Source organism: Octopus sinensis, linkage group LG14 (assembly GCF_006345805.1).
Source record: "Octopus sinensis linkage group LG14, ASM634580v1, whole genome shotgun sequence".
Classification (NCBI taxonomy): Eukaryota; Metazoa; Mollusca; class Cephalopoda; order Octopoda; family Octopodidae; genus Octopus; species Octopus sinensis.
The window spans coordinates 29,375,553-29,395,552 of record NC_043010.1 but is presented as its reverse complement, the minus strand read 5'-3'; the positions used below and the strand labels follow the sequence as shown (position 1 = coordinate 29,395,552).

Below are 20,000 nucleotides of genomic sequence, written 5' to 3'. Positions count from 1 at the left end.
TGGCCTGAACAACTAGAGCACTGTTTCGAAACCAGCTAATGGAAAAGAGATACATTTTTTTTGCGTTCGTAACAATATATATATATTATATATATATATATATAATATATATATATATATATATATCTATATATATATATATATATATATATGATATATATTGTTACGAAAGAGAGAGAGAGGAGAGAGAGAGAGAGAGAGAGATTTAGTTGAATATATTAAAGGATCATTTACTATCTACTTTTTCTTTCTCATAGGTCTGACGGTTACGTTACACCGATCTTCATATACACAAGTTAGGTGTTATATGTTTAGTGACAGAAATGAGACGCTTAATACCACGATGCCGCTAAAAGAAACCTTTATAGTTCCTGATGTGGATAGAGGCAAGGATGTCGTATTCACTTTAGAAGAGAACATATGTCCCAATATCACAGTAAGTTCATATAGATGCAAGAGAGTATGTATACATACAGTTAATGTTGGTATTCGGGTGAAGAGCGTTGTTTAGTATAAGCGTTCACTCTTTGGCCAGTGCCACACAAAGACCGTCATATAAGAGGTGGAGGTGAAGTCAAATGATGTTAAAATATCTCAGTAGACATACGGACGTGTTAAAATATGTGCCTGTGACAGAGAGTTCTTTGAGGATCAGATTTAACAATTACAAGTCCACTTTTAATATCCCGGAAAGGGAAATGTCACAACCCAAGTTAGGCTTATATGGTCGTTAAAAGAAAGAGCCACGCATTACAAGGTAAAGTGAATTACTGAAATTCTGGGGAGGTGATGGCCTTACTTCGATAAAAGTTGGAGATGCAGGCTATGTTTGGGAAAGAAAAGAACTTCACTAAAGAACTCTCTTCATCTAGATACATACCTAATCTGTAAAAGCGAAATTTTTCGATCCTGCCCACATAAAAGAAAATTTGTACTTGGATGCTGGCGGACTGCACTGTGATTATAAACATTAAAGCTTCCACTATTACTATTTCCTTCAACCATGGTTTGGGTGTATAAAACACATGCATCTATATACACGTACACGTCCATACATGATTTTAAGATTGGACAGCTACCGTATCTCCTTTTCCGGCCTCTCCTCTACACAGATTAACATCATGCTACCGGCACTCAGACTCTATCCTCTTTCTGCTGGCAGCTACCCCTTACACTGTGAAGACACTCCGACACTTGTGCAAGGGGTATAACTCTAGATGAATTTCCCCACTGAACAACTGCGGGCTCTCTCGATTTTTTCACAGCACCAACAAACCAGATGTAACAATTCCTGACTTCAAGTAATAGAAAGTTGTCGCCTTATTTTCCATACTAGTCCTTCTGATGAGCGCTGGGTGTATATATATACATACAAACACCACACACACACACACACACACATATATAATAACATACGATGGATAATTGTCGACTCATTAGAGCTGTTTCTTACGTATCTTTTTTATAGAAGAATGACAACGATAACAATACTCCATTACAAAAACTGTAATTATTGGATGAAAAGTAATTTTACAAACAAAAGAATATCCCCAAAATACTTGTTTGTAAAATTACTTTTATTCTGATGATTACGGTTTTTTGTAGTGGAGTAATGTTCTCATTCTTCTATTAAAAAGATACGTAAGAAACAGCTATAACGAGCTGATTATAATACACCAAGGGAATTTACCACTTGTCGGACACATAGGGCTGGTTTTCTCTGAGTACACAATCGGAATATCCTATTTGATACTTACCAACCATAGGCCGGAACTACAGGTTTATCCAACACTACCTGGTGCATATCCTTTCAAGTACCTGATTCTATCTGAATCCATATTTTACTATATATATATATTACATATATATGTGTATACATATATATATAATATATATATATATATATATATATATATATATATATATATATTATATATATATATATATATATATATACGAGGGGCGTTCAATAAGTAATGCCCCTGACCCACTTGCAGTTGTTTGATCTAGCTGCAATTTTGCATGTGCACTTATTTATACCTCTATAGATTAAGTGGCGAATTACAGCTCTGAACTAATTGTGGTTTCTGATTTACAGGTGTTTGAACTGAGTCAAGTGTGAAATGGAGCCTGTTGAGTGTCGAGCAGTGATCTGGTTTTTGTATTTGAAAGGACACACACCACGGGAGACTTTTGATGAAATGAAAGTAACTTATGGTGATGATGCCCCATCATATGACCTTGTAAAACGCTGGCATTGTGAATTCAAACATAGTCGGAACTCTGTGGAAACAGCTCCAGATCTGGTCGCCCCCTTCTGCCGTTGATGAGACGTCTGTCCGTCAAGTTGAGGCTGACATTTTGGAAGGTCAACGCATAACTATTCGCCAAATAGCCCATAAGGTCAAGATTAGTACCGGGTCTGTGGAAACTATCCTTCATGACCATTTGCATATGCAAAAGGTGTCTGCCAGATGGATTCCCAGGTTGCTCACGCCTTTCCAGAAGCAAGAACGCGTTGAGTGCTCGAGGATGAATTTGGAGATGTGCCAAGAAGATGAGTCAAAATCTTTCAAAAGACTGATCACACAGGATAAAACCTGGGTCCATCACTATGATCCATAGACCAAAGCCCAGTCAATGCAGTGAAAGCACCGTGACTCACCTCCTCCAAAGAAGGCAAGGGTGCAGCCCTCCGCTGACAAGGTTATGCTCACAGTCTTCTGGGACCAGGACGGAGTAGTGATGACAGATTTCCTGGCAAAGGGTACCACAATTACAGGAGCCTATTATGCTTCACTTTTGAGGAAATTAAGAGAAGCTATCAAAATCAAGAGGCGGGGCAAGATCAGCAAAGGCATCCTCCTCCTGCAGGACAACGCTCCGGTCCACAACTCGCGTGTCGCCAGATCAGAAGCACAGGCGTGCAGCTATGAACTCCTCCCCTTGCACCCTCTGATTTTCACCTCTTCCAGGCCATGAAGTTGATTTTGAAAGGAAAGCGTTTCCCAGATGATGCAGCCTTGATTTCTGAAGTCACGTTGAGGTTGGAGGACCAAGCTGGGGTCTTCTACAAAAACGGTCTCCAGAGCTGTATCAAACGATGGGAGAAATGCATAACTCTGGGTAGTTCCTATGTAGGAAAAGACTAATAACTGTGCCAAGTGTCGTTGCTCTACTACTATGGGAAGTGGGTCAGGGGCATTACTTATTGAACGCCCCTCGTATATATATGTATATATATATATATACTATATATATATATATATATATATATATATATATATATATATATATATATATATATATATATATAACTATTATATATATATAAACACACACAACATATATATGCATATAATATATATATATGTATATATATATATATATATATATATATATATATATATATATATTATATATATATATATATATATGTATGTGTATATATATATATATGTATATATATATATATATATTATAATAATATATATATATATATATATATATATATATATAGGGAGCTTTATGAAAATAAACAAAAGACGAAGGCAGCTGAAAACAAACGAACAATTGTATTAGTATGGCGCTCAGGAAATATAAATAAAACAAGTCTTTAACGTTTCGAGCCTACGCTCTTCAACAGAAAGATACACAGAGAGAGAAAAACACAGAAAGAAGGAGAGAAAAAAAATGCGTGCAGTAGCTAACGAATCAACATGGCGATCTGATTTCGGCCAGAGGTCAAAGATCAAACATGAGACGCGAGAGCGAAATAAGGGGAGATAATAGGGTTAAAAATACAACAAACGGGACAGTTTATGCGAACAAGTTCAAGGTTGAAAGTTCAAGGTGAGAAATGTGTAGACGTCGTGGTATATTTTTTAAGGATTTCACATCAATGCAAAGTCACTTTGATCCGCGAAAGAGAGGTGCAGCCAATGGTAAGTATCCAAGAGGTAAAGAAAATCCAAGGAAGAGGTGAAACCAAAGTGCACGTATGACGCTATATGTTATACATTAAAAATACAAAATGGGACAAGAACGCAATACATCCAGACAGATGATATAAAGAAAACAAGGACGGGTCATTCAGAGTTTTCTTTCCTCAGTCGAGTTCCAGATTAGCTTTCCAATTTCAGCTGGTTATTCTCGAGATTGCTCCAATGTGGCCCGCCCCAAGGAAAAACTAAACTAAGAGTATTAGATTCCTTGGAAGAAAGCAGCGAATGTATACAGAAAGATGGACGGAAAAATGGAGATTGTTAGGCAAATACATATAACAGGACATAACAACAGGTGTCTTTCGACTAAAGACGAATTAAATTAAGCTGGCGTGTTTGGAAGTAAAGCCTTACGGCAGGAATACGATATTTCACAGGCACAGGGAGGAATATAGATGTTGCACGGACGGCGGCCGAACCAAGAAATAAAGGTCAGACTTGGCCGAACACCGGTCACGCGGAGAGAGAAGAGAGAGAGGTAGAGGCAGAGGGACAGAAGAAATAAGGAGGGGCGAGAAAAATGACAGGGACACAGTAAAGTGAAAAGAGGAGGGAAAGCGAGCATGAAGTGAAGGCAAGGAAATGTGAGAGGGGGGAAAGAAAGAACGAAGAGTGGAATGAACGAAGTAACCGTGAAAGGGCTGTGAGAAAGAAGGAAAGAATAAAAGAATAGAAAAAATAGAGTCGTACAAGATTTAGATAAATATATACTTACATATAAGAGCCCAAATTGTACGTACGTCGCTATATGTTATCCAGATAGACGAACAATCTCGAGTATAACCAGCCGAAATTGCAAAGCTAATCTGGAACTCGACTGTGGAAAGAAAACTCCGAATGACCCATCTTTGTTTTCTTTGTATCGCCTATCTGGATGTTTTGCGTTCTTGTCCCATTTTGTATTTCTTATACACACACACACACCACACACACACACACACACACACACACACACACACACACACACACACATACATATATATATAGTAAATCCCCACCAAAATAAAACAGAAGGCTGTGGCCATGCTAAAGCACCGCCAGCATTAACACTTTTTCAGTGGCTATTCTTTTGTGATTGGCTTTTGGGGGTGGGAGTAGTTCGATATTGCAGCCCTGTTTTGAGTTTCTTCCCGTGATGTAAATTTATCTGGGACTGTGGACAGTGGGAGGTCAAATTGTTTCTTGAAACCATCTGCCCCTACGCTATGTTTTGGCAAGATATTAAGCTACTTTGGCAAGATATTAAGTAGCAGTAAGCCTTTGAATCTCATGCTTTTGCATAACATGGTCCTCATTCTAGATGAGATGGGTAGGACATTTGGAACGGTGCAGTGATGTCCAGTTCGGGGGCTGGTATGTCAAAGTCTGATGCCAACCCTTCTAGGATCTTACATATGTATATCACTGAATGTCTCTCTCGTCTTCGTTGCATATAAATATATAGAAAGAGAGAAACAGAGAGACCGACAGAGACAGACAGAGAAACAGACAGAGAGACAGAGACGGATAGACAGAAACAGTAACCGAGGGAGAGAGACAGACTGATGGGAGGGAGAGAGACAGGCCAAGGGAGAGAGGCAGACAGGCAGATGCTCAAATAAATACATATATGCACAAATATTTACTTATACATATATAGCTAGTTATCTATATTAAAAATACTAGCTAGACAAAAAGCTCAACCAGTGGATTTATACATACATTCTTTTATCTTTTTCCATGCTTGTAATTCAGGGACGCAATAGGTATACATTACATGTGTGCATCATTAAATTGTTTTTCAGTAGGTATTAAGCCTAAAAGATTAAATAGGATGCTAATATTAAGCATTACTGCAAGCATAATGTTCAGTAAACTAGATAAAATGTTCACAGTTCATTTTGATTACCTTTGTTGTAGATATTGCCCCCAGAATCTGGTACACAAACGGATTGGAGAATGGCTAGAATATAGCATTCAATTAACTCTTGCATGTCAGTATGTTCGTTAGTAGGTCAGGATTAGGACAATGACATAAGTGCAGTAATAGATTTCGAGATCACACCTGGTTGTCACTTCGATTACTTATATTCCATTAATTTTGCCATGCTATGGAGAACAATAAATAACCAATTAAGGATCAGTTCCTTATATAACCCTCTCTTGACAATAGAGCTTGGCCAAGAATTGTGTATAATAGACAACCTTTAACCCAAAATAAAGGTGCCTCTATATGGTTAATCTTCAAGAAATAGCAGTTAAATTTCCTTCAAATGCAGTTTTGGATAATCTTTACCCTAAAAATAAAGGCTTTTATTTTTTAGTAGTTACACCCATTGAATTACAGTAATGTTGGGACATTGTTGTCATGGGGCTTAACCGCACATTGCAATCCCAGGGTAGATTTCATAGTCTGATATTTATATTCTCAACCTTTTTTGTCTAATCTTAAAGTTTTGGAATGTTAATGAACACAACTTAAACAATAACACCGATTTTTATTTATTTAACAGTAAAAATAAAAACCAACATGCATACACACAGATACATACAAACACATACATGTGCGTGTGTGTGTACGACAATTTTCCGTCTAGTTTCCAGCTACCAAACTCCACTTACAAATTTTGGAACAACTCAAGCATTAGTGAAAGATATTCACTCAAAATGTCATAAATTGTAGTCGAATCCGGGTGGTTTGAAAGCAAATTTCTTAACCACACAGCCAGATCTATACCTATTCAAGTTTTGCTTAAATTTTTGGTGACATATACATATACTTTGTGTAGAAGAATTACACAATATTGCATATAATTCATGTTATATATGGACATATCGATAAATATACTTAGATTTAACAAAAGTTTTAATTACAATGTTCTACTGAAACTTCTTGTGCTAAAAGTTACTTACAGCAGACGCATTTCATTGCCTTCTAGATGAATTTAACAGTGTCGAATGAAATAAATGGTTACACCATAACAGAGCGAATGCAGAACCGACCCTCTTGTAATTTTAAGATAAAGAGAAGTAAGTGTAATCTATCCATCTTTTCTTTTTGTCTTAATTTCTTTGTACAGAAGTTCAAATGTATATGTAAGCATGTATGATGTATGTATGAATATGCGCGTGTGTTTGTATGCATGTGTGTCTTTTATGTGTTCGTTCGAAAACATGCACACACACATATATAATATAATATAATAACAATATAATATTATGTTATATCCATTTACATATTGGGTCATCCCATAAATAATGCGGTTTTTTTTCAATTGCATGAACTAAAAACCAGAAGGGGACGGAATAAACAACCTGCATCAACTTGCTATAAAAGCAGATAGTAATTTTACCTTGTCCTTATTCTTAGTGCAAGTTTTGAAGAGTGCAGTTCGATTTTAACAGTTATCTTTCAAAGCTAGAATGGAAGTAACAAAGGAGCACATTTGGCATATTACAATAAAGGCAACAACGCAACGGAAAGTGCGAGGAATATTAATGCAGTATATGGGGATCGGACAATAAGTATAAGCCAGTGTCAATGGTGGTTCCAGAAATTCTACAACCTAGAAGAAGAGCCTCGTCCTGGAAGATTTGTAGAGCTCGATGAGGACGTCTAGTATATATATCTATATCTATATATATATATCTATATATATATATATATATATATATATATATATATATATATATATATATATATACATACATACATACATAGTAGCAGTATAACCCGGCGTTGCCCGGGATTAAGTTAGGATTATTAAATGATCAAGAGCTTTATTTCAAACCAAAATAAGTGATACCGACATCAAATTTGAGCGAAATCCGTTGAAATTGGTAAACGTTTGGTTAAAAATGGGTTTCAGACAATTTGATTGGGAAATCTCATAAGGAATCGGTTTGTTAATTATTTCCACTCATCGATTTTTTTTTTTATTCTGAGAACTTAAAGCATTCATAGATCCCATGAGTACTAAGTAATGCTGGCATCGAGTTTGAGCAAAATATGTCAAAATTGGTAAAAGTTAGTGGGAAATCCTATAAGGAATCAGTTTATGAATTTTTTATCCTGATTGAAAGGAAAATCCTAAATGGGTGCCTGCCACCGATAGTGGCCTTGGGATTTGTTGATAGGCATGGCAAAGCATGGTCTCACCGGGAATTGCGATCTGCGGAAGTTAAACGGCATGTCTGACTCCGAGAGATAAAGCTGCATCCTTGAAATGAAAACATTTTCATCCCTCCTGCACGATGGTGGCCTCAATCAAGTGGGGCGTCAGGGACTTGAATACTAAGCGGGTCCCGTTGCACTGTGTAGGCGGAAGCAAGTTTCTGATTAGCATAATTGGGCTTTCAACCCTTAGCCTAAGAATGTGAGGTGGAATCCCTACTGGCTCCAATGAGTTGGGAAACTCGATAGGGTAACTGACAATGTCTTAAGGGTCAGAGGTCCGGTCAATCGATTTGTAGATGTGCACGCATTTTTGTGCTTAGGCTTAAAGTCTTCACCTGGAGCCACAACGTGGATGACTCAAGGCATGCGCGCACTTCATCAGCCCGGTTCCCTTTAGGGATGACAGGAAGGGATTGCCGGAAATCTCCTGAAAGCAATAGAGTTACACCACCCATAGAAACTGCAGAATCCCTGATACCTTTCAGTGACCGGTCCAGTGCCCCAAGGGCACCCTTACTGGTCATTGTACATTCGTCACATACAATGAGACGGTACTGTCTAAGAACTTCAGTTTCCTCTGAATTTTTGCCAATGCTGCAAGTAGGAACCTTGGCTCTCATCAAATGTAAAGGCAGCTTGAATGCAGAGTGTGTCGTCCTACCTCCCGGCAATAACATAGAAGCGATTCCCGAGGAAGCAACGGCAAGCGCAATTTGTTTCTCGCGACGAATCTTAGCAAGTGTTAATTGTGTTACAAAGGATTTGCCGGTACCTCTAACAGCATCGAAGAAAAAAATGCCGCCCACCTGTCTTTCAACGGCACTGACGACAGTTTCGTACACCAGGCTCTGATCAGGGAGCAATTTCGGTTCATTTACTCTCAGGTACTCCGCAAGGCCATCAGCGTCATACGACAACTCCAGAAGTAACTTTAGTGGGAGTGTGTTAACGTCCTGTCGCAATGATGATGGCAAATCGAATGTGTTCAACGCCTCCCCACCCATTTTGAGCAGGCCATCCTCGATTTCAATCAGCGCATTATTGTAGATCAGGTCATTGTATCCAATGTCAGCATTAGGGCACTGTTGCTTTGCCAGTCATCATTTGCCTTGACCACCGATAAAGCAAAATTACGTACAGAGAATTTCATAAACAGAAATGAATGGAAAAAAGGTTGGTAAATTTTTAGATTATTAACACTCGCACGATTTTCACTAAGAAAAAAAATCGGATTTTTTGCGTGGAATCAACTACCTTGGCGTCCTAATATGCTACAAAACCCTTTTTATTGTCCGAAAAACGAGGTGTGGTGTGGTGGAAGCCTCAGAAATTTCACCCACCCCCCATACCCATTGATCTTTTCGCCATCTATTTTTCCAAGTACATGGAAAAATACGGAGATTAAGAATATAACAAACATTTTTTTAAATCTCAAATTTACCATGAAAAACTCCAGGCAAATGTTTAGATAACACTCGCACGAATTTCACTAAGAAAAGAAATCGGATTTTTTGCGAGGAATCAATTACCCTGACCTCCTAATATGCTACAAAACCCTTTTTGTGGTCCGAAAAACGGGTGTGGTGGAAGCCTCGGAAATTTCAATCCCCCACACCCATTGATCTTTTCGCCATCTATTTTTCAATGTACGAGGGAAAATACGGAGATTAAGAATATAACAAACATTTTTAAAAATCTCAAATTTACCATGAAAAACTCCAGGCAAATGTTTAGATAACACTCGCACGAATTTCACTAAGAAAAAAAATCGAAGATTTTGCGCGGAATCAACTACCCTGGCCTCCTAATATTCTACAAAATCCTTTTTGTGGTCCGAGAAACGGGGTGGGGTGGGGTGGAGCCTCGGAAATTTTACCCATTTATATTGTGTAATTCACTGGCAAATTATTACCTACCTCTTTGTTTCTATGTTGTTAAATAAATGGATTCTTTTCTCAGTATACCCGACGAAAGGCTACGATTTGTACGTTATACTTTCACTCTATAGCAGTCACTTTATAACTACTTTTTGTCTTCTTTGATAGTCAAGCGTCAACCTAATAATATTAACGGTGAACGTCTCTTAACTTTTGTTGCTTTTTTTATTTTTGAATTATCGTTTGTTGCTTATGTGTTTTTTCCGTCTCTGTCTGTCTGTCTGTCTGTCTGTCTCTCTCTCTCTCTCTCTCTCTCTCTCTCTCTCTCTCTCTCTCTCTCTCTCTCTCTCTCTCTCTCTCTCTCTCTCCATACACACACACACACACATATATATATATACATATCCTTTTATTATTTTACTTGTTTCAGTCATTTGACTGCAGCTATGATGGAGCACACCATTGAGGGGTTTTAGTTGAATGAATCAACCGCAGAACTTATTTTTTAAAAATTCTGGTACTTATTCTATCGGTTCTTTTGCCGAGCCGCTAGGTTAGGTAACGTGAACATACCAACACCAGTTGTCAAGCGGTGTTAGGGGACAAACACAGATATAAATACACACACATAGATGTACGACGGGCTTCTTTCAGCTTCCGTGTACCAAATCCACTCTCAATGCCTTGGACGGCTCGAAGCTATAGTAGAATACACTTGCCCAAGGTGTCACGCAGTGGGACTGAATCCTGGAGCCATAAGCGAATTTTTATCACACAGCCATGCCAATCTATCTATTTTTCTATCTATCTATCTATCTAGCAATCTCTCTCCCTCCCTCCCTCCCTCTCTTTCTCCCTACCTCTCTCTCCCTCCCCCTCTCTCTCTCTCTCTCTCTCTGTATATATATATGTATTATATGCTAAGGCTTTAACAAGTAGAATAGGACTCGATGACCTAAGGGATTTTAATAAAAACCTTGGGTAACTTCATTTAACAAGAATTGTGGTTTGTATTATAACATTATATATACATACATACATGCATACATACATATATACATATATGTATGTATGTATGTATGTATGTATGTATGTATGTATGTATGTATATATATATGTATATGGAGAGAGAGGGGGGTTATGAGAGGTAATGGTGTCAATAAGACCCGAGGGTGTCAGGTAATGCTGAGTAAGTGCTATGGACAGACTATAGTTAAGCTCCAGGTTCGGTGATTATGCGAATGAGGAGTCCAACGTAAGTCATATATCAGCATGTGTATATATCTATATATGCCATGTCTCTATTTCTATGTTTAATACATAAGTATTATCAATGTCCATATTTCAGTAATCTCATGTAAAAAGAAGTGCTTTTTTTTCTTTTTGTTTTTGCCTTAATTTCAGTGCTTCATTTCTCAGTGGTAGTGACGACAAACCTAACATCTGAAAGGTCAGATTTACCTCTAGAAATCACGATCGAACAGTTCTTCGCATTCAATATAAGCGGTATCAGGCCAGGTTATCGGGATTTATTTCTGGTACCTGGAAAAAGTCTAACTAACTTTAGTTACGTATCTGTCATCGCTCCTCTGAAAACCAATTGGATCTTAAATCAGGTAAAAAATTTTTGTAAACTTCTGTTCTTGTTGTTATGTAGCATTCTTTTGTCAACCCTGATTGAGAAGACATATTACCAAAGATCTATCTATGGTCATCTCATTTTTGTATGTACCTGACTACATTGTCTGATGCCATTTTCTTTTATCTGCTTTGTGGCTTTGGCAAAAGAAGTAGCGTGGTAAACGAAATTTTTCTTTGTTATTTCTTTTGTTTACATGTATTTTTAGGTAACCCCATGCTGTATTGCCCTTTACCTCTCTTGAGTAAATTCTAAGCGTCGATAAATATGAACTAGCTGAGCCGGTCTATTTCGGAAGACTTTCGGGCCTGGTACTACCATGGAACTTCCAGAAATCCTTGACCTGGCAGCGCTACCAAGGAACACTGCAGGTTTGAGTTAAATTCTACAGATCCGGAAGCGATGCCAGACGGAACTGTCCGAGATGCATGCAGAGCGACAAAGCCGTTCTGGATGCGCTTGTGCAGTGTCCGAATATTGCTGATTTGTGGAGTTATGTCGAACAGCTGTTATCGGCCGAATCTATTGTGAGGATTGCCCCACAAACCGCCTTTAACAAGGTAGGGCAGACGATATTCTTCTGTCAACTGGTTATGGCGAAAGAGGTTGTGGTGGACAAAGTTGAAAGGATTGAAGAAAGACTCATTCCTTATCGGTTAAGTCCTCATCGACTTTTTAAAGTTCCACCTGGAAAGGAAAGTGTAGGTGAGGAGGGAAGTGCTACAGTTGAGTGAGGACTTGTCCATTTAATTTCCATTTAAGGATCAGTCTCAGTCTGCGCAAGTACTTCACCTTAAATTTTTCTGTCAATCTGCTTCGTAACTTCCCCTGACAGTATAGTTAGCCCGTCCATACATTTGATTTTTTCCTCTCTTCAAGACTAACACACCACACTTTCTCAGTTCGAACTCCATTCTGATATCAGCAATACTTGCAAGTATTGTCAACCAGCATGGGATTTCTTCTTCTCCATTGATCAATGCATTAAATTGCTCTGCGATCAATTTATGGCAACTACTGAACTTTTTACCCAAAATCCCTGTACACCACCAGGTCCTGCTGCTTTCCAATTGTTTATCTTTTTACTCATATTTCCGAAACTGTCTTCTGTGAAGAGGATAGCCTCTTGCTGGGGATAAGAAGCTGTTTGCTTCAGGCTGCAGAATCATTCAGCCGTGTAGTATTATGTTATTCTTGGTTACTCCATATCTTACCCCAGAAAAGTTGACTTTCATCAGCATCAGGGACTAATTTTTCACGTTTTTTATCATCATTAATCTCTTGACAAATTCTTTTTTGGTCGGTTCTAAACAATCTGTTATGCCGGCATTGCTTAATCCGTTGTTCAAAACCTAGTTAGCTTTGTTTTTGTTGTAAGTATGCGCTACTTCAGTTCTTCAATTACAACATTCAGGCCTTTTGTATCTACATCTACTTCTTCCTAACTTTTTCGAATTTCCATTCATTCTTAAGTTCTCCATTTCTTTTCCAGTGTTCAAGGAGTTTATATCTTCAGAAATTCTTTTTTTCGTCCACAGTTGTTTATTTCTTCTTCTATCCGTCGCTGTTCTGTTCTCAGTAGTTCTCAATCCCATCCTTTCCGCCGCAATCCTACAAGCAGCCTTGATAAGATTCTTTATTTCAATGTGTCTCAATACATTATTAACTTTATTCGTCTCTTGATTTAACCTCCACTGGTTAGCCTTTTTAAAGTCGCACATAAATTCTGTCCCTTCTGTCTTTAGTAGATCCAAAATTCTGTCCATTATTAATCGATCTTCATTGTTTGAGTAGTCACTGATCTCAATTCTTTCACAATTCACGGTATCATATTCTTGCCAACAATTGTCCATCTCTTCCACTATACCACTTTCTATTATTATTAACCATTCGTTCACTCAATATCCTGTTGCTGTTCTTCTGGTATTGTATTTCTAGATATCGAGCTGCATGCAGCAAAACTTAAGAATCAATTACCTTTATTCTGGTTTTCTGTACGATTAAGAAATATCGTATCCAATATCTTTGAACAACAATTTAATTTTTTTTTTTTTTGCCAGTTGCCCTAAGTTGGAGATAATGACAATTTTACAGCAATTCCAAATTCTCTGAAGTTCGTATATTGTAGGTCCTTTTATTCAACCCAATTTTCCTTTTTACTGAGAATAATATCTAGGAATGAATGCTCCAACGTCTATTTGATTTTATTATCTCATGATACTTCTATATGGTTGTTTTTAAGGACGTGTTCCGTTTCTAGGGCCACCATTTTTCGACATGTTCAAATCCAAATTCTTTACAGATTGTACTATTGTAGCAACTTTGTCATGTCCCCACCGTGTGATGACGCATCTTTGTTAATCTCTCCACCATAAATGCAGTAAACTTGTAAATGGTTCGTTGGAAAACTGCAAGCAAATATGCCAATTGCAATATAGAATTAAATATTTCGGTACTAAAACCTAAGATAATGGTTCATTCCAGATTACGTTTTACAATGATCAAGGTGAGATTATACAGAGCTTTTCGCATGGGGAAAAAATCACACATCAAATATTTATACATCCACAGTATGGTAAGTATAGTTTATATTATTTACTTATCAAAATCCTTTTCTACTCTAGGCACAAGGTCCGAAATTTTAGGGAAGGGGGCCAGTCGATTAGATCGACCCCAGTACGCAACTAATACTTGATTTATCGACCCCGAAATGATGAAAGGCAAAGTCGACCACGGCGGAATTTGAACTCAGAACGTAGCGGCAGACGAAATACCTATTTCTTTACTACCCACAAGGGGTTAAACTCAGAGAGGACAAAAAGGCTAGACAAACGGATTAAGTCGATTATATCGACCCCAGTGCGTAACTGGTACTTATTTTATCGACCCCGAAAGGATGAAAGGCAAAGTCGACCTCGGCGGAATTTGAACACAGAACGTAGCGGCAGACGAAATACCTATTTCTTTATTACCCACAAGGGGCTAAACACAGAGGGGACAAACAAGGACAGACATAGGTATTAAGTCGATTACATCGACCCCAGTGCGTAACTGGTACTTAATTTATCGACCCCGAAAGGATGAAAGGCAAAGTCGACCTCGGCGGAATTTGAACTCACGACGTAACGCAGACGAAATACCGCTAAGCATTTCGCCCGGCGTGCTAACGTTTCTGCCAGCTCGCCACCTTATTTACTTATCAGTATCATTATGTATATAATTTCTGTAGTTTTAGTACTATTTTCAATAAGATTATTTTTTACTGAATTAACCCCATTTCCTACACTTGTTCAGTCGATATACCTCCGTGAACAGTGTTTCAACGATCATTCCACATATACAATTGTTTCTACTTGCTGGAACTGGAGCAAGGCATAACAGTGAGATTGATGCCATTAATGTTGCTCTTGAATATTTGTAAATCAACAACTACAGGAACGATACTAGCAGGGCATTACAGTGGTCCGAAGTTCCGGGAGAAATGGTCGTAGAGATTAATGCGGAAACTGCTATATAAGAATAAATATCTCAAGGCTTCCTGTCAAAGTTTTCGGAATAAAAGCGGGAATAAATACCGCAATGCATTTCATCCAATGCCCTAATGACTCCATTGCTATATGACAATTTGTTGCTCATTTGAGGTAACAGGATGGAATTACAAAAACTAGCATTGCAAACTTTGCAAAAAAAATCCAAAGTTTTAAATAATGTGAACAGCTGGAATGGTGGTAATATATCTGTTAATTATCCACATAATTATAAATAATTTACCGCAAAATATTGGAGATATAAAGACATCCTAATAGGTGTTCATTTCGCTGGTCTTAGCACAAATTCATATTCTATTTTGCTCTTATTCTGTTACATTGGTAGTCTAGTGATGTTGATTGTATTTTAGTTAAAGCTGTGACTTTAAGTCTGTCCAGAGTTACTCTCTTCGGTATTTCCCATTGATAACGGCTAAAGAGCTAGAAACGCTTCTGGGAATCCGGTCGGAGACAACACTAGACAAATATGGTGTTTGTACACCTTTTTACCAAAAGAGAGAATTTTGTCTTTTCTCCACGGTAACTGCAGTGAATTTACCTTTAGAAGTTGAAATATGTCACAAACATAGACATAAGTTCGCTTATGCCTAAACACTGCTTGTTGCTTTTACTCTGTGTGTTTGTGTGTGTGCGTGTGTGCGTGTGTACGTGTGTGTGCGTGTGTGTGCGTGTGTGTGTGTGTGCGTATATATATATATATATATATATATATATATATATATATATATATATTCAGCAGTATATACTTCTTATCACATAGTGGCTATGTGGCATGAAGTTTGCTTCCTAACAACAAATGGTTAAGAATTATTTTCTGCTCACCACTGTATTTAAATATTTTCATAATGTGTACTTGTATCACTGTGACTGAACTTTCTTTTAACATTCATCACTTCAGAGACTATGCAACTGCTCGTTCAAGTAGAAACAGGAGAAACAGGAAATGAAGATGATATAATATTGAGATTATATTGCACCGATGGAATCATAGAAGACATGTTGGGCTCACCAATCGATAATTTTCAACCAAATGCAACTGATAACATTACAGTCTCCTTTTTAATTTGTAAGCATGTGCAATATATTAGTGTATATAGAAGAGAAGCAACTTCAAGATGGTTCTTGAAAACAGTAAGTATAATAATCGATTATGAACGAACGATTGAACTGCTGAGATTTTTCAGTGTAAAGTCATATTTAATATAACAGCCAATTTCAGACAAAACAAAACTAGCCACCGAAGAGATTCGAACTGCGTACTGCTTATTACTTACCTGTAAATCATGTTATTGATTGATTACCCTACAGAATCTTCACCACTCTCTCTCACTCTCTCCCTTTTTTTCTCTTTTTCTCTTTCTCTCTCTCTCTCTCCCTCAAATTAGGCACTTGACACTAGCGTAGCTAGGGGGTGGTAGAAGAAGTCCATCCCGGGCGGCACTTTTAAGGGGGCGGCACTTTTGGGTCTGCTGTAGGCAATATGTATTTTTTATGGAATCCGGGGGCGGCAAACGTAAGGGTGCCCCGGGCGGCACACACTTTAGCTACGCTAGTGGTACTTGAATCTATTTTTCTGATATTTTATGTTTATATATTTAGTCAATAGGCCTGTGCCTCTTCTGTTTCAAATTATTATATTTTTGGTACAATATATGTTTTATATCAATCGCTTTCTGTCTTCCTTAATTTCCCAAAGGATTTTATGCTTCATAGTACAAAAAATGTATGCTACGCTTTATGAACTATTAAATGTAGCAGATATGGAGAGAGAGAACTACAGGCTCCGAGAAACGATCTCGACTATTGTGAAGGCGCGGTTTTGTGAGGCATAGAAACTGACTGACATCCGTACGGTTCCTGAATTCATTGCAGTGGGGTATGAGAGGTACAGAGCGGAGACCTCTACCGAAGAGCGAACGTTCAAAGTGGGAGATCGGATAGTATGATGACTACAGTGAAGAAGTGGGGATGTAGGGGAACAGAGTGTATCAGCCATGTATATTTCGGCCATGTAACGACACACGTGCTTTTATCCGGGCAATAATCATTCAACTCCGGCTTAGGAAAGAGATGTGACTAGGGAAGCAAGATTTTTTGAAGAGTAAACGGGAGTGTTGTATGGAGGGTTGCATGCATTGAGGACAGAAGTTGGAAAGTAAGTAAGTGAGAAGTAAGTGGATTTGCTTGAGGAAGGAACAGAGTGTAAAAATAAAAGGAACAGAGGGCCGGAGTGGAGGGGTGGAGCAAGTGCGGAGGGTGAGGTGGACTTGACCGGGAGAAGGAAGAGACGGGGTGTGGCTGGGAGGGGAGATATAGTGGTGGGGGTTGAGGAGGTGGAACTTGTGGTTTTTGGTGTGTGTGAGAAAGTTGAAGAGCTAAGCTGGAAGCGGAAAATAGGTTGGTTGAAAGGTGGAGAGAAAAGAGAGGAGAGAAGGTAAGCTAGTGAGAAGTGGTGATCCAAGGAGTGAATACTGGAGAAGATGGAACGGATGAGGGTACGAATAAGAAGGTGAGAAATGTGTGCGAGGATGGGTACAGAGAAGGGAAAAGAATAGGGAGTGATGTGGAACTTCAGGCAGAAGTCACAGCGTATGACTTGATGATGGGGACATCGGCTTAGGAAAGAGATGTGGCTAGAGAAGCAAGTGGATTTGCTTGAAGAAGGAATGACGGCCGGGCATTGTGAAGTGAGGGGTAGAAAGGAGTGTGAGAGAGGAGGCAAGGAAAGGAGCAGTATAGGAAAGGAGGAAGAAGAAAGATGAAACAGCCACAGAAGAATTAAAATGATTCACAATAAATGGTACAAAATCAACGTACTCGGAGGGAATTCGAAGGTGTAACGCAATCCAAGTGTAAAGGTAATCCACAAATGAAGTACTCCAAACCATCGTCGAAAGGACGTAGCATGCAATAATAGGTATATCAAAAATAAAAAATAAAAAACAGAAAACAACAAAAGTCAATTAGACGTACACAGTGAATTATATTTGATGCTCAGTGAGAGTTTTAGATGGAAAAATAAAGTGGAAATGACATTTCGAGCATGGCTCTTCGTCGGAAAGAGGAAAAAGTCTATGGAGGAGGAAAAGGAGGAAGGAGCAGATTGTCCGGATAAAAGCACGTGTGTCGTTACATGGCCGAAAAATAACTGACCGGAAGTTGGAGAGAGATAAAGAATGTGGTTTTTGAAGGCAGGGGTGTGTGTTTGTATATGAAGTTTACATCATAGGTCATGAGAGATTGTTAAGGATAGAATTTGTTGCAACTTTGAGGGCTGTGTGTAGCTGATGCCTAGGAATTAAATGAATGATAACTATATATAAGAAATCAATATTCTGAATGATAACTATATATATAAGTTATATAACTATATATAGCTATATATAAGAAATCAATATTCTGAAATTTCCCACAGCAGAAAAAATCAACCATAATCATTCAACTACGGTAGTAGTTGAATAATATTCTTAAGGACGCAATTTACTCACAGGCAGAATTTTCAGAGCTTTGTCGCTAATTCAGTTCTTAACCAAATTGAAAACTGTTAACATTTTTGAAGAGGGCTAGTCTCTAGCTACATTTTGGCATAAAAAATTGATATTTGGTCCAGTAGAATAAAGTTTACATCAAAATTTGTAGCAACGTTGCAGGAGAACGGGTAACGCCCCCAGTCAAGTTTAGATCTAAATAACTTTTTTATTTTAAAAGCAAAAAATATAATTATTTTAGCTTCAATGATAGAAGAAAGCATGAAGAATTTCATAGCTTTGATCTCATGCAACAAAAGTTTGTATCAAAAAAGTTGTGAGGTAAAATATCATGAGAAAAATATAAGGCAAAAAATTGGATTTAAGTATAATTAACTTTTTTTATTTTAAAAACAAACTATATTTTAATTAAGTTTAAATGATAGAGCTCAATTCGAGGAATTTCATGGTATCAATCTCATGCAATGAAGTTTTAAAAGAAAAAAATGTTATGAGTGTTTCTTTCTCAGACTTGAGGGTGATAATATAGTTCTATACTTTTTTATGAATCTAGTTCCCTAAGGGAATTTTAATATATATCACCGGCATCATTGAGGTAACGAACAATTATCAACGACACCGCTAATTTGCAATCTGTATTAATTAATGCAATTATATCTAAAAAATTTTTTAAATTAAAATATTATTTAGAAATTTTGACAATAGCCTAGCCATTTTGGCAATCTTTCATTTTAACTCGAAGGCGTGTGCGCGTAGCTCAGCTGTAACCTTATGGTGTTCAGTAAATTACATAAAAAAATTTTATTTATTTATTTTTGCGAGTGGAAATGTACATTCTGTTTGAAGTCAGCATAAAGTGAAAGAGAAAGGAAATGGATATGGACGTGTGTGTGAGTTGATAGAGGGTGCAAGACAGAAAGTGTGTGTTGTGTGTATATGTGTGTGCGTGTGTGTGAGAGAGATAGAGAGAGAGAGAGAAGAGAGAGAGAGAGAGAAGAGAGAGAGAGAGAGAGAGAGAGAGAGAGAGAGAGAATGCGTACATTTTAAATTTTTTTCTCGCATCTTTTTTCTGTGAATGTGTGAGTGATTGATTAAGAGAGAGAGAGAGAGAAAGGGAGTGAGAGAGAAGGTGTGTGTTGCTGTGTGTGTGTGTATGTGACAGAGAGAGAGAGAGAGAGAGAGAGAGAGAGAGAGAGAGAGAGAGAGATAACGTAAAGTTTACTTTGCTACTTATACACACATGCAAAAAAAATTGTCATGCGAACACACACCTTGACTTTTTTCTCTC

General features: G+C 37.9%; 1 protein-coding gene across 1 annotated transcript in view; it reads left to right on the top strand.

The window, feature by feature from the left end:
- The window catches only part of LOC118766049, an 81,676-nt gene that overhangs the window by 32,863 nt on the left and 28,813 nt on the right, over window positions 1–20,000 (top strand). The window contains exons 6-10 of the mRNA XM_036509203.1: window positions 258–436; window positions 6,923–7,013; window positions 11,442–11,653; window positions 14,161–14,251; window positions 16,123–16,355. Of these exons, the coding sequence (XP_036365096.1) occupies window positions 258–436; window positions 6,923–7,013; window positions 11,442–11,653; window positions 14,161–14,251; window positions 16,123–16,355 (806 nt within the window). The remainder of the gene's footprint in view (window positions 1–257; window positions 437–6,922; window positions 7,014–11,441; window positions 11,654–14,160; window positions 14,252–16,122; window positions 16,356–20,000) is intronic.